Below are 15,909 nucleotides of genomic sequence, written 5' to 3' on the forward strand. Positions count from 1 at the left end.
CTGTTTCATGATGGCATGAAGAGCTACCAAGTTAGATCAAATGAATGACCTTGACTGTCATTCAAGGTCACTTGGTCAAACAGGGTAAAATATTTAAACGACTTCTTGTGAATAACTAAAAGGCCTAAAGACTGGATATTGGCCTTGTAGTATGGTGGGGATCAAGGGACCTTCATTCATAGTCTAATTCATAAAATATGTCAGAACCTGAACTTCATCTAATAAAAGAGTTCTTTTGTATTGCCTTATTTTTTTCCACTACTATATTCGTTGCGGTGTTGTATTGTGCAAAAAGTCAGATGACCGTAAAGACTTATGGACTACTTGCTTTGGATGGTTACCATGTCTACCATAAGCTGCAAGAGGGCTACATATCGTATTCAGTCTTTGCATTGGATTATGATAGTATAAAGCATGTTTTTTAAATATCTTTAGTTGATGATTCTTTGCCTGTGAGAATAGGTCATATAGCCTTTCATATCTATATCCCTATATGTCATAGATCTATTGTATGGATATTGTATGGAACACCTCGTCATATCTAGTTAGCACAATTTTGCGAGATGTTCCGAGTGATAAATAGTTAAACGGAAAAAAATACAATAATACGTTGAACTTGACAAAATGAGTACATTGATCAAATTGTAATGTAAAGTCAATAAATCTGCAGTATATTGAAAGTTAAAAGCTAATTTATATCGTTTGGGTAAAATATTAAAAATCAAAACAGATTAATGAATCATCTGCCGATTGTCAACAAATGTGCTTTATTCCAACTGTTCAGGGGCAGTCGTATCTTCTATAACTATGAAAACTATTCTCTGTATTTTTCTCTACCTGTCCTTGAACATATTTAACATTCTCTAATAAAAACGAGTATTTCACAAGTTTGTTTCATGTGACATTTGTTGGAGAATAGATATACGATTTTAGGTATATTTTAAAGGCTGTCTTATGTAGTCGAATAGATTCTATGAGATAATGTACGTGAATGTGATCTATCTGGTTCCGGTGAAATCCATATATGATTTAGAGTGTTTTGGTTTTTTTAAAATTTCATATTTGCATTAAATGGAAGACACACTAGGGACTCTGTTTTTAAACTAATATTGTTTTAGTACAGCAATTTAATGTTTATTTTTCACCGATTTAATCTATCAAATTCTTTAAAACGTTCGTTCGCGTTTACTTTTACATACTTCGCTTATCCTTTATCAATCCGTTATTACATGCTTTTTAACAAAACGCACATCGTCGTCAAAAAACTATATAATACAAAATACGTGGTAAATACGTGATTTAGAATTCGACTGTTAAGGTCAACTGTATTTTCACAGTTTAACTACGTCTTTACTGTTGTATATATGTTCTTTTGCGTCTTCATAGTTGCAAGACTCTATCCTTTTTAAAGAAAATATTATTTATTCTTAAACAAACAATGTCGACATAAGGCCAAAAGAAACGTGTCTAACAGGCAGGGATGTATACAAAAGTTTTTATTGACCGTTTGAGTTTAGACTGACTTACAATACAGCTAAAGCATTTATAAAAACAATTATTTAAACTGAAGGAGACGGCCATATGAGAACTTAGTATCTGGAAACAACGTTCGTAACGAGTTGTTCAATACAGTGGAGAGAGAGGGTTTACTAGATTCTAATTGATCGTTTGCAGTACGTATTACATATCGATTTTCTGATTGATATCCAATGGGGCTGGTGGTAGTAAATATATCGGTGCAAAAATACTCCTAATTAGTGACGGGTTCCAGAGGACGAGATTATTCCTCACACTTTCCTCAGGATTGCTGTTTCCTTTTTCGGGACATTGACCTCATCGCCACATTTGATAAAACAGTTTACCATGGATCTTAATGTGATGAATGTCAAGCGTTTGGTTCTTATCGTTGGTAAGTATTTTAATCCGTAACCATATTTTATTCTTTAAAATGCTTTTAAAAAGCAATTATGTGGCAATCTTATTCAAAACGAATACTGAAACTATACATGCTATAATAGTATTGCAGAAAATATTCATTCATTATAGAAATATTCAATCGACTGTTCAGTTGTTAACATTGAGTAAAACATTCTACATCTAACTCTCGATTGTCTTGGAGACCAATGTGGGCAGGTAGTACTTCTAACTCCTAAAAAAATTGTTATGAATTCGCTACCCTTACCGACAGTTTGTTTTACTAACTCTCTATATCTTGGTTTCGAATTATAGACCCTTATGAACAATTTTGTACCTCTAACTTCCAAAGTGTTTGTTGCGAATTCGAGACCCTTATGGATAGTTTGTAAGGTTCTGATCAGGACTGTACGCCAAGAGTTTCTTCACAGAAAATTCCTACCATGACCTTAATTAACCTTGGCTAATCATACGCCTCTAAACAATATAAAAAACGAACCTTACAACAAATATTGCTGTTTGTTTACAACCGCACAACGTAGATTAATGAAACTATCCATTAACGTTAAGTGCACTGGCATGTTAATGTAACTGGGTTTAGTTTTCTTGGTGTCCTTTGTGTTGCAGTCACTTGACAGTATGTTTGACAACAGTATACACGCAATATATTTACACAAACGTGAATTGTTCTGAACTTGAAAATATCGTATTTGCTTTTGCAACTATAGTCTGTTTATTGATGCATGCAACATAGTGTACTGTCTTTAAATGCTAAAGTGAAGTCTTTTTATGATACCAGTGTAATTTTCGTACCACGTTTATTTAGTTTTTTTTCTTCTTAGGCTGATTATGTTTTGTGTTTTCAAAGTATTCTCCTCAAAACTGATATCTGAATACATTTTATAAGTTTACGATTCGCGCACCTTTTAGAACTAATGATGTGATATTTTCTCAGTAGAAAATGTATGCAAACATCGTTACGTGTTGATTCAGTAATTTAGTAATTAAAGTTTGTTTGCTTGGCTGATATTGTATATGGTGGTGTATAACGTCTACTTAAACGTGTTTACTTTTATTCTAATACTCAATAACGTATTCGTTTTATTGATGTTTCCATTAATTAATTAATTATCTATTAATGCAGTGCTCTCGGTTATTGCCTAATCGGTTTATATTGACTACAAAAACTTCGCTTGAATAGTAATGCACTGTATTGTCCAATGTCTGTATACGTGAAAATATGTTAATTATTTATGCACAATACAATAAGGTCAGATTATAATTCAATTGTTTAAATACTGCTAATATCTTCATCCTAATACAGACAATTAAATAACCATTACATATTCAGATAAAAGAACTCTCGACAACCTAAACTATGACTAAAAACCCTAACATGTGGCATCTTGGGATAGAGTTACTTGGGCGACTACAAACATATATGTATTATATAGGGAGACTTCTATCCTTTAATTAATCTACTGTTTAACCTTATTTATCATGGATGGCCTATCTGGTATCAGGTTATATTTTTTCAAAATATTGCAGGATTACTCTACCATGCAATTAGGGGTGATGTTATTTACAACGGGCGCGGACACATCTGGTAACAGCTTAAGAGTTTTTCTACTAATCTTCTTTGCCAGGGGTAACACCTCAGCTGGTATCAAGTTTAAATCATCTGAGTAACTATCTGTTTCAGAAAATTGTCTTAATTTATATATCATTTATCTAAATTGTTGGTAAAATTGTTATAGTATCGCGTAATAATGTCAAAGTTTCGCGTAATAACGCGATAGTTTCGCGTAAGAATTTTTTTTTCTTATACCAAAAGGAGCCCAATCGGCTTTCCTAGATATGTACTGTTTAATAACAAATTTGAATTGTCGAGCACTGGGAAAAAATTATATAACAACAAAATTTATAGAAGTCGTCTCGAGCCCAAAATACAAAATCTGAAAAAAAATATTTAATTAATGTTTAATTAACTTTAATGAGGAAATAACCGAGACGTATTTATGGTGTGACGGCCTAAGGTCACACACGAAAGAGATGATTTTAACTCACATAAAAAAGGAACACAATACTTATAAAATTCGTACAATGAAACCTGACTTAGCGACCTGTATTAGTGAACAGCGGATTGTAGTGAGATATTCATTTAATCATTATAGCTCTAAGTAACCCAGACGTTTTGTTTCACAAACAAGTCAAAGCACTGCCCTCGATCTATTCCACGGATACTCTTAATATTTGGTTACTGAAATAACAAATTAGTTTTTCGCCATATTCTGTATGCTTAGTGCCTTGTTGAGACGAAGAACTAAGTGTAAATATTCCATGTTATAGATACAGAAAAATGTGTACATAGTGTTCATATCAGTATTGCAATAATCACAAGGACTGGATATAAGACATTGTCAAAACATAAATATTCTATCCCTAACAAACTCAAGTGGGATCCCTATCTTAAATCATTCACACTCCTTCTCCAGACGATATTTTCCTTTATTATATGGCTGTTATTTATTAATACAAATCGTTGTGTACATGGCCTGGTTGAACTGTTTCTTCGTTTCTATACACCAAAACACCTAACCGTGTTCTGCATGGAATCCTTTATAAACACCCTTAACCTTAGTCTTTAATTTAGAAGAGTCTAATTACAAATGCCTTCAGCAACGGTGAATGAGTTATAGTTGCTTAACTTCAAAGCATAGTATGGATACATATATAGTTGTATAACCATTAAAAGCTTCATTTCGCCATCTAGGATATTTAATCAAATTTGTTATTTTTCAGAATAAGAATGTTGTTCTGAAATTTTAAATATATAATCTTGATAGATAATAACTAACGCGTTCTTATTTTGGATATATTTCCTGACCTATTCGATGACTAGAAATACATAATAATTATGAGACCTAATTCCATTGTTCTATATCTATCGAGAAGTGTTTCTTAGCTTTAGTCTTTTCAATCCTTTTATATTGTGGCATTCCAATGATATTTTAGACATTTTAAAAATCATACTAGGTGATCTGGTGAATTATCCACTATCTATATTAATAATTACAGACAAAAACATGTATTCTTTTCAGAAATAGATAATTTTGAATTCGTTGAATTGTCAACGGCATAGTCAGCGACTTTTTTCTGCAGTTTCGGGTCAACAGTCTTATTATTTGTAACTTTACACTTTTTATTATAATGTTACTGATCTTATTTATTGATGGAGTTTTACTAAATGGCATATTTACAGAACATTGTCTTTTTTATTCATTTTGTAATATTTTTGTTACATATTGTGGTTTTCTTAGTAATCAAACATTTTGATCGCCATATTAAGAATAACAAAGCAGAAGAAAATGACGCAACAAAGTTTAAAACAATGTAGGTGAGGTCGGGACAATTTAAAGAAATAAAGTAAAATAAAAAGAATATATAGAAGAAGAAAAAAAGAACAGTGCGGAAAGGCCTTTTACCGGAAACTGTACTTTGGTATGAAATATGATGTACAGATACATCCCCGATATTCCTAGGTGGTCACTATAACTGTCGTTATATCCACCTCTGCATTATGTCATTGTTAAAATGAATACATTCCCAATTACAAGGATGTACAGACTACCTATAAAGCCATACTATGTACCGTGTATCGATTCTACTGCTGAAAACAAACCACCCGTCATTTGTTTTCGCACATTGAGCCTTCAGTTCTGTTATGACGTCACCCGCGGGCAGATATGACAACAGTGATAGTAATTGGAATATGAACGGTGGTACAATATTGAAAGTTAATTTGGTATATGTATAACATTTGATTATTTCATTCTAAAATTCAATGTGTTGAATGATAAACACAAAATCAAATGATGAGTACATGTGTTGTTACCATTGCAGGACTTGTATTGTGTTATGTGGGTTTGTCCACGGAACAAAAACCTCCTCTACCCTACTCCAAAGACGTGGAGACCAGCCTTCGAACTCAGCTGCTAACCAATTACTCTGTCGACCAACGACCAGACGAGCTAGTGAGAATCACTGTATCCCTGACACTTATTACTATTAATGAAATGGTAAAAATTTCTTTGTGTGATATTATATCCTCCTTCTATAGTCTATCCAGCTTTTACATTTGTCATTAATGTAAAGATACATACTGTTAAAGTACTTAATTTAGCGTAGTCATATTTTTCGCACGTAATTTTATACTCTGGTAAAATAAATAGATTTATCTCTACTTGATTCCATAACCTAGTTCAGATATTGGGCTTTGGGCTTGGTCATCCGGACCCATTTTCTATTTATCTTTTACCCTCCGGTCAACTTCAAATTGTTTTTCTCCAATCTTATGTAATTGATGTTTGATCCATAAAAACTTGAAAATGGGAGAAGTCATTGATATATGATATTTATAGCACCTAAGTGGTCTCCACTATTTTCCGTCGATAGTATGTCCAGAAAACATAGAGCTACGGTCACTTTGCTTAAATTTATGCGATAGGGTTGACATATATGACATCAAATTATAAGATATTTGGTTATTGGTGGTATGAAAATCAATAGCTACAACATTAACGCTCTTCAGAATTTTAAACATATATCGATATTCTCTGATAAAAAGTATAGGTTGGCCGTGGTGTACTTATATTCTTTCAAGATATCAGTAAGTGCTATGAATAATAATTTTAGGCCATAAATATTGATTTAACTTTCTGTTTTATTCCAGGACATTAAGGCTCAAGTGCTGTCAATCTCAGGATATTTCAATTTGGTAAGTTTGTAATCTGTATATTATACATACGATATTAAAGACATACAGATTTACTTTAATCTGTTAACAAATGGTTTACATATGCAGGAACATTAAATGCTTTGCTATTGATAAAAATGAATTAGTTCTCCTATACGTAAGGGTATTAAGCCGTATCAACATGGTCAGTCTTGCAATAAAATCTTGTCACTTTGTTAAAAAAATCGCACTTCTCTCGAAATTACAAAATATATATATCAATTCTCTTGAACAAATCTATTGAATTTTACTATTTTTGTGCCACTCAGATAGAATATCCCTATCTATCATAGCTACCTTTTTGTTAGAGTTATGAGAAAGTCGAAAAAGATACTGTTGAAGTCAATTCTTCAACACCCGAAAATAACCCCAAGAAAATAAAGAAAATCACACGTGTGTTTAATTTTAAAGTGCAATATTTTCCATTTTTGTGTTCCTTAAGTATACAAAATCAGGTGTATAACAAGAAGAAAATGTACAAATACTTTGAAATCAAGCACCAACCCCAGCCTATTAAAGCAATGATAAATGGTCAAACGGCATAAAACTTATTAACTTTGCCAAAACAGATATTTGTGCTCTTTTTAGATGCTGAACCTAAACGAAATCAGTGTATGCTGTACTTCTTAAAATATCTTATTTTCCTATGATATAAATACATGAATGATAAAACATTCTTAAATCATATATATATCAGATTTCAAACTTCAAGTTGACTGGTCATGCCAATTAGAAGGGTTTTTTAACTACCTTTAAGCGTGTATATAGAACGGCATACCTAAATCAGTAGCAGGACAGAATAATAAAAAATGCTTCACCATATCTAGATTTTTTTGTATTTCTACGGCGTCATACTTTTTCCTTGAGTTGGTTCAAGGTGATGTTTGTTCGTAAATTTTCTTTCCATAACTCATTATTCTCTGTTGTTACAGCAATGGAGTGATAGTCGACTGGCATGGAACAATCTGGCGGATTACGCCAATGTCCGCTTCCTGTTCAGTTCCCAAAGTGTTGTGTGGAGACCAGCTCTTGTTGTAGATAACTCGTAAGATCATCCTTTTATCATGCTTGATAATAATCTACTTTTTTCTACACTGGATGAACATTCAAGTGTTAGAAACATAGAATATTGCTAAGATAAACTTTTTGCAATTCTATGTCTTCCCAAAAAACATTATTTGATACAACTTTGAGTCCGAAACACATTTATACATTTTGACATAACGTTTTCGACGACATGTGCAAGGATTTTTCGTTTCTAAATAATCAACTTATTTTAATTAATTTGCAAAATAAGAATTAAGAAACATATCAAATGACTACATATATATATATATCATTTTTCAGTGTTGACAACTTGAATGTGATCAGTAAACCAGATGTTCCTATGCGTATTGTAAATAAAGGTATGGTCATTTGGAATCCTGCTGACATCTTTCGGGTCGCATGTGAATCGGACACAACGTATTATCCGATGGATACTCAATCCTGTGTTATCTCCCTTAGCTCATGGTCATACACCAGTTTTGAAGTAGTGTTGATATTAGACCGAACAACTGACGTCAATTTGGATGATTACTCCGAAAACGGAGAATGGGAAATGATCAGTGCATACGGCGATCGACAGGGGGCAGAAGCAAAGGTCAAAGGGGACTCCAGTTTCTCTACAGCAAAATTCTACATAAATTTAAGACGTCGACCTCTCTTCCACATCCTCAACACGCTTTTTCCCGTAGCACTTATGGCTGTGTTGAGCGCAATGGTGTTTAAGCTTTCAGCGGACTCCGGAGAAAAGATAGGATTTTCGTTGACTGTTCTCCTGGCCTACGCCGTCTACCTGACGCTAATTTCCGAGAGTATACCCAGTACCTCGATCACCATTTGTTATTTGTGTATGTAAAACATAACGGTTATATCTTGCTTTTATAATTTATTTGTAATTATTTTGCAACCAAATAAGAAAGAAACCATCTTTTAGGTAGATCATTTGATTAATCCTTTGAATAATTTTTCACTTAGAAAACCAAAACGTTTACATGCTTATAAAAATTATGTGTCTTCAAACTCTTGTTTATTCAATATTAGAATATCTTTGGTAGCAATAGGTATGGTATGCGGAAGTCTAATGTACACATATTTATTTGCTACGTAATCTGCAAATCAAAATATGACTTTTTAATTGACATTTCGTAGCGATTAAGAAATTATTTCTTCTTACTCTAAACTTGTTTCTGTTTGTAGCGATCTACCTGTCAACGGTACTGACTCTAGGAACACTTTCCGTGCTATGTACAATAGCTGTTGTGACTCTTTATAACCACCCTGACGAGGACGAACCTGTCCCCTCGTGGCTTCGTACATTCACCGTCTGTTTGATGAAAATGACCTGCTGGAACGGCTGCAAGTGCAAATGCTGCAAGAGGGACGCAAGGATCCGTCCGACACGTGATCGCATCAGATCCATCCAAGTTGAAGACAGTTTTGATATGGGAATCCCGATCACTGAAAAGGGTGTCATTTCACAGGAGCCGGAATTCGAAGTTGACGAATGTGAAAGGGAGACAAATCTTAACTGGAAAGTTGTTGCTCGCGTTCTTGATCACTTTTTCTTCCTTGTATTCATGTTCTTGATAGTGTTTGCCTCTGTTGGATATTTCTTACTTATTGCATTAAAATACTGGGAGATCGTAACTGATGGTTAATATGGTCAAATTTAGAGTGTTCTTACGCAGGTCGTAATTTACATGTAATTACACTTAATGTCCTACAAATTAGGATTATGAGGTAGTAATAATCGATTCATGAAAATTCAATGAAGAAACATGTTGTAAATACTTGTGTAATGTTGTGCACTGTAGTTGACAAAAGTCTTACGGTTGAACAGTTTATGTTCACATAGACTAGCCTTGTAATATTTAAATATGTTGTGATTTCAATTTTAATTTCAACAAGATTAAATTGTTTTGTATACACATCCAAAATATTGGGATATTATCAGGCTAGACAATATTAGCCCTTTCCAACTTATCAAATATATTATACAAAGAAGATGACTTACAATACTTAATAGCAATGATTATGTTCTAATCAATGAACAAAGTTATTGAATTCGCCCAAAGTTCTTGGTCATATTCTGTATTCATGCAACTAGATTGTCCCAAAACCATATTATAATACATTAGGATATAACTTATAGTACAACGGTACACCCATGCATTCCCTGTGTTGTTTCATTTCCATTGCCTGTCTGGTTCAAAACACCTAAACCCACTGATGTCATACTTAGGATTATAGTAATATTAGGTCCATGAAAATTCACTGAAGAAACATGTTGCAAATATAATTATTACACGACTGGCGTTTTTGCTGTATTTCGACTGGCCGGTAGGTTTTTCAGAAGTATTCATCAAATGCAATTTCAACCACGAAAACAGCGACAAAATCACTCAATGTTACAGGACTGAGTCCAGTTATATGTACCTCTCGCGAGATCAGTATGTCAAAATTAGATCGAGGGAATTTCCCCTTCGATAAAACGTCACAACATGTTTTGATGTTGACCTAAATATAGCGTAAATAAACTTTCCTAATTCAATGACGACAAGATCTGTAATTCATTATAAATTTGTTGAGATATCATTAAGTCGAAAACTTCAACAGAAAGAAAAACTTACAGGAATGCAAGACGGGTATTTGATCTTTCGGTTATATGAGCCGAATGCATAAGCAAGGATATTTTGATAATTATAGTATTATCATTAATTTGATATTTAATATCATATACTATTATATATAAACTAAAGAACAAATATTGCAAAGATTTGCTAAATATCATACTGTCAACTTTAGTCACTTTGATGGGGGCTAATACATATGTAACATGTAAGTGTCATATAATAATGCAAATTGGGTTTGCAAATTCTGCGACTTCAGCTTTTTATCACTTACACGGGTTGTTAACTCAACGTAAATAGGTCGAAAATTGTATAATGTCTATCGCATTGTTGATTGGTTTTTTTTTATTCCAAAAACCAAAACAGGGCTTACACATTGTTGAATTTTATTGGCTGACCAATTTTTGTATAATTTTTGTTTTTATTAATCATTAAATTTTCCAATTAAAAACGAAACGTGTTCTTGTATATAGTTGAGGAGACTACGAAACCAAAGCTACCATTATGATCCCACGAGATAAAAAAACAAAACAAAAAACCACCAATCTATATCGTCTCGAGTCAGTGTAGATAAGAGTGAGCGGTGAGCAACAGCTAACTCTTCTTGTGGTGTGTGTGAGTGTGAGTGTGTGTGTGTGTGTGTGTGTGTGTGTGTGTGACAGTGCATTAGTGAGCTTGTATTGGCTATAAATATTTTTTCCCTAATAAAACTGATTATTCTGTAGTTGTTGTTGAATATTTTTAATGGATACACATGTTTTCATGTTGATATGCGATAATAAATTAGTTCCCATCTTAGTTTCGTGCCTCTACATAAAAAAATGAAAATATTCTAATAGTGTTTCATGGATTACAATGAATTGGTTTTGATTAGGAAGACATCCAAGTACAGATAAAAAAAATCCCAAAAAAATCAAGTATTCTCGTTGTCAAATAGCTTCGTGCTTCATTTGAAGAGAGGATGGACGTTTCATGCTTAATTATTATAAATGAAAGTGGTATCGTTTATATCTAAATAGTTTATTGTGTGTTACACATTTCATGTATATTGTTGGACATGAAATGAAATTACATTTTTTAGGAAAACTAGAAACACTAAATAATTGACAAACAACAGTAACAAAATAGTTTGGTTTCATTATTTGAGATTCTATTTTCATAATCAATAGTCTTATATTTTCGGACTTTTTGTTACTGAAATTTACAACCTACTGTTGTCTCCCGAAAGCAGCATTAATCTGCTACGGGTCTAACCATGGTTGGCATTTTATTTAAAATCTCCTCTCGGACAATCGCGTAATTCGCATTTTTTTTCTTGATATCAGATGTTTACCCGTTCTGAAATGGCTAGACAAAGCTGTTGACAAGACGAAATAAAACATAAACAAAAACATTCGTCTCGGATCAGTAGTATAAAGCTGCTTCATTATTAAATTTCACCGTCACAGTAAATCTTAAGGGTTAGTGATTACGATTAATGGACCAATTATTCTCTATGTAAAGGTCATTATTGTCTTAACCGATTTATTTCACTTATGACAGTTACCCTTGGTATTCGTCTACTATCCAATTTTAAAACTGATTAGAAAGCATGTATTTCTGTTTGAGTGTAATCGTTTCAAGTTGGAATTTCCGTTGTTTTTTTTGTACCTTACTACAAATTGTACCTCGATAACAATTTCTGTTTTTGCTTCATGAAAAAAAGTGATAAACACCTGTTACACACAACCACCAATACCGAAATACATATACTGGTTCAATGTTTCGTATATCCGACAAACATAGTCAAAGAACTGTATTGTTTCGCTAGTCCAATATCTGACCTAATTCGCTTAATAAACAAGTTCGTAGTTATTAATCATTTATTCTTTACTAAACAGACGTTTTGTTGACACAGAGTCTTAACAGGATTGGTCAGGAATGCTGAAATAGATTATTTCTGGTATATGCCAAATATTGTTAAATTGATGCATTCATTTAACACAGCAAGCGCCCTTAACACCACTTCTTTTACTTGTTTTTTGTCCGAAAACCTTAAACAACTGATCATGATCCCCTTGCAATATATATGCATAATCTACGATTCAATACTTTATGCCCGGTAGTAAGCGTTTTAATTCAAATACTGTTATTTCTGTCACGCCAATTTCTCTTACTAAATGAATTGACATTTACATGTGTAATAAGACAGAACTATCCAATTTAAGTAATGATCCAGAACGAATAATGGTGAATGACTTTAATATTTTGTTACTAGCTACCTTTGACGAAGGTAAATGAAAGAGTCGTGATGTGGGGAGAAAATCAAAGAATATGGGAAAACAACCGGCTGTGCATGTGGCCGCATACCTATAATCTTTACATTCGATTGGACAATCAAAGTCCAGCCGTCTGGGTGAAAGGTATACGTTATATGTGTTTTCATTATGCCGCCCGACGACATTCATTAATTAGTGCGTATAAAGTGAGATATGGAATTTCATTGTTATTTACTAAAATAATCATCATTGGTGGTAAGGTCGTTAAATCTATTTATTAAACGTGATAATATGGATCTTCTCTTTAGCCTATCGGATATTAATTACAATCGTAGTTTGGTTAGCAAATAATATAGGGCTATGATGGGGGGAATCTAGATGAGTATTTCTTACTATATATACAGTCAAACCTGTCTATAATGACCACCCAAGGACCAAGAAAATAATCTGAAAAGCCAAGTGGTCTTTAGACACAGATCATATTGTGTTGATCATTAGGGGTCCATGGAAAGATGTCTTATTAAGCACATGGTCTTTATACAGACGTGGTCGCTATGGCATGTTTTAATGTAGTAGGTGTTTAGTTCATTTTATGATAAAAAAAAGACAAAATATTCAGCACGCTAAACGTATTGTTTTGGTTACATACTGAAGATTATTTCCTTTTCGTGAAATAAAAATTTCGTGTTATTTTGCGAGAAAGTTCGAACGCAAATCTAGATATATCGCGAATAATTATGTCAAACGTTACATGAATGCACTATAGGCAGAAAAAAAAACTTAATCGTGGATTTGTATTTTTGCATATTAGTTGAAAATCACGAAGACCCTAAATACAATGTATTGTATACGGGACAATGGAATTATTTACAATAACATTATCAATAAACATGGCGAACCAATGTTTGAATATCCTCTCAATCACAGAAATTAGTAAACGTTTTCTATATTAAATATAAACTACATGCTAATGGCATTTGTTTACACCACTACTTAGCACAAATTTCAGAACTCATGCCGTCACAATATTGATATTTTGAATTAAATGTACCTATACTAGAACATAATTTGGACCATTGTTTATCGATCTACATTAAAACGATTAATTGTATATCGCTCAAGATATCAATAAAGAGCATTTCATGTACAACAATAACAATTTTAAATTAAAATTTTCAAACTGAAGTCATTAGATTATCCACATTGAAGTTATGATTTAAACCAGTCATGATCTCGTGATCAAACATACGCAAAGTAGTATCGATCCATTAAAAAATATCTTCAGGCGTAAATAAAAACTACCTCTTAATTTCACTGTTAAATATTGACCAAAGAAGGCCGAATAAAGGATTATGATTTTTTCTCAATAATTGCCATTGTGCTTCCACTTGGAAAACATAAATCATTGGAACGTTTAGATGTTTGTTTCAAAGTTGCGGACGGAGATTATGTAACCGCCGTTATGGGGAAATCGTGGAAAACACAATTATCTCTCGGTAAGTGGTTTATATTCTTTTCCTTTTCTAACAAAGTAACATTACATACTTTTTTGTCAGAGTAACTTTAATAAGGGTATGTTTTAATTCTGACATCGATATTTATACAGATATATAGTATAGCTGCATATTCGTTTGGATAATTGTCTTGTGGTCGAGTGTAATAATCGCATTCTAATATACACTGTCATTTATTATCTCAATGGGAGTTTTGTTGATATACTTACAGTTGATCAATGAAATAGAGAAATCACAAATAAACTACTGCAAATGTATACGTAAACAACCGTTTGTTTCTTGCCTTTAAAAGGACCAACAAGCAAAAGAAGTGTATAGAGAACAATTATGATTCAGTAAATCTTATGACAATAGATGAAACTACAATACTATGTAAAGGAAATATTTCCAGTGTTGATCTGTGTTATCAAAAGAGTTTCGTTTTGCTGCCTCATGTTGAAGTGAGGAAGCCAAGTGATGACAATACGAGTGTAATACCGGTATCTAATTAATGGTAAACTTATATATCTTAGGATGTCTCAATGAAATACATCTAAACATCTTAACAATTTTAATGATTTATGGAATAAAACTGAAGGGATACTTTATCAAATTTTTATATGTTGTATATTCATTAGCAACATTTCGCTTCAGATCGCAATAAAAGATTTGAAAATTAAAGTCATAGACGACAGTGACTAATCAGATTTAAGACAATGCTTTAATTGGTGTAGAAACAGATAATAAAACAGTAGTTTCGTTAATGGTTTTTTTTATATTTATTTTTTAAATCTAAGTTCCACAAGCCAGTATAAAAGCATATAAAACAATATATATCCTAAGATATATTAGTTTACCATTAATTAAATATAGAACAACTATTAGGACTTTTTGAATCTTCTACATAGACGCGTCAATATATATTTTATTCAAGAAGCTTAAAAAACAAACATAAAAAACATCTCTGTTCTCACTGATGGCGGCCATGTATAGATTTTAAGAATGCAAAAAGGTTCTTTACTGAATGAGACATACAGTATATACTTGTCAATCGTTACATTTTACAATCAAATAATAACGTGTGTGTATTTGATGCATATCGTTGAAAGGAGAAAACTAAATATGTTTCACAATCAATAACGGTATTACCGGTATGTTGCTTTGATCGATGGACGTAAATTGAACAATATGATAATGAAGCTTTTTCAAGGTGGTATGCATAAAGAATTGTTTACAGCACAATGTATTTGAATTTTGTATCCACGATGACATTGAAGTAATCTTGAAATCAAATAAAAAGGCGCTTCGCGTGTCAAAAGTAGGAAGAAATAACTAACAGAAGATTTTTGTGTATTTTGTTTTTGAGAAGAAAACATGGTGGAATATACATGTATATAAGCAGAAATCATCCAAAATGTAGATTTTTCTTCAATTTCTCAAATTCTCGATTATATATATGAAATATATGTAGACATAAGCTTCATCTAGAATGTTGTCCCCAGGCGATACAATACAGATGAGATTAAAGTTCAGGTATAGAAATCAATGTTATCTTTCTATATCTGCACTGTAGTGTAACCGATTATACTGAATGAAAAGTAAGAACACAAATCATTGTTATATATATTGCTTTCCAGTCTTTCTCATTCTCAGGTGCATTGTCTGCATTGTCTGTATATGAGATGCACTAAAAGGTACTGCAAAATGAAAATAACACTTACATACATGTACCAAAGGGCTCAATTTGGGAAAAAGAACAAGATATCCCAGAGGGA

General features: G+C 32.6%; 1 protein-coding gene across 1 annotated transcript; it reads left to right on the forward strand.

Moving 5' to 3' along the window:
* Positions 1–1,607: 1,607 nt before the first annotated feature.
* Positions 1,608–11,487, forward strand: LOC138318326 (neuronal acetylcholine receptor subunit alpha-3-like). Its single transcript, XM_069260599.1, has 6 exons — positions 1,608–1,909; positions 5,818–5,993; positions 6,647–6,691; positions 7,642–7,754; positions 8,057–8,601; positions 8,951–11,487. Exons 1-6 carry the CDS (start codon positions 1,864–1,866, stop codon positions 9,409–9,411), a joined length of 1,386 nt encoding a protein of 461 aa, XP_069116700.1. The 5' UTR covers positions 1,608–1,863; the 3' UTR covers positions 9,412–11,487.
* The last annotated feature ends 4,422 nt before the right edge of the window (positions 11,488–15,909 follow it).

The sequence above is a fragment of the Argopecten irradians genome, chromosome 3 (genome assembly GCF_041381155.1).
Source record: "Argopecten irradians isolate NY chromosome 3, Ai_NY, whole genome shotgun sequence".
NCBI classification, from domain to species: Eukaryota; Metazoa; Mollusca; class Bivalvia; order Pectinida; family Pectinidae; genus Argopecten; species Argopecten irradians.

Coding starts and splice junctions, on each gene's coding strand:
- LOC138318326 (XM_069260599.1), top strand. CDS start 1,864: ATGGATCTTAATGTGATGAATGTCAAGCGTTTGGTTCTTATCGTTG. Junction 6,692..7,641: donor TCTCAGGATATTTCAATTTG/GTAAGTTTGTAA, acceptor CTGTTGTTACAG/CAATGGAGTGATAGTCGACT. Junction 8,602..8,950: donor GATCACCATTTGTTATTTGT/GTATGTAAAACA, acceptor TTCTGTTTGTAG/CGATCTACCTGTCAACGGTA.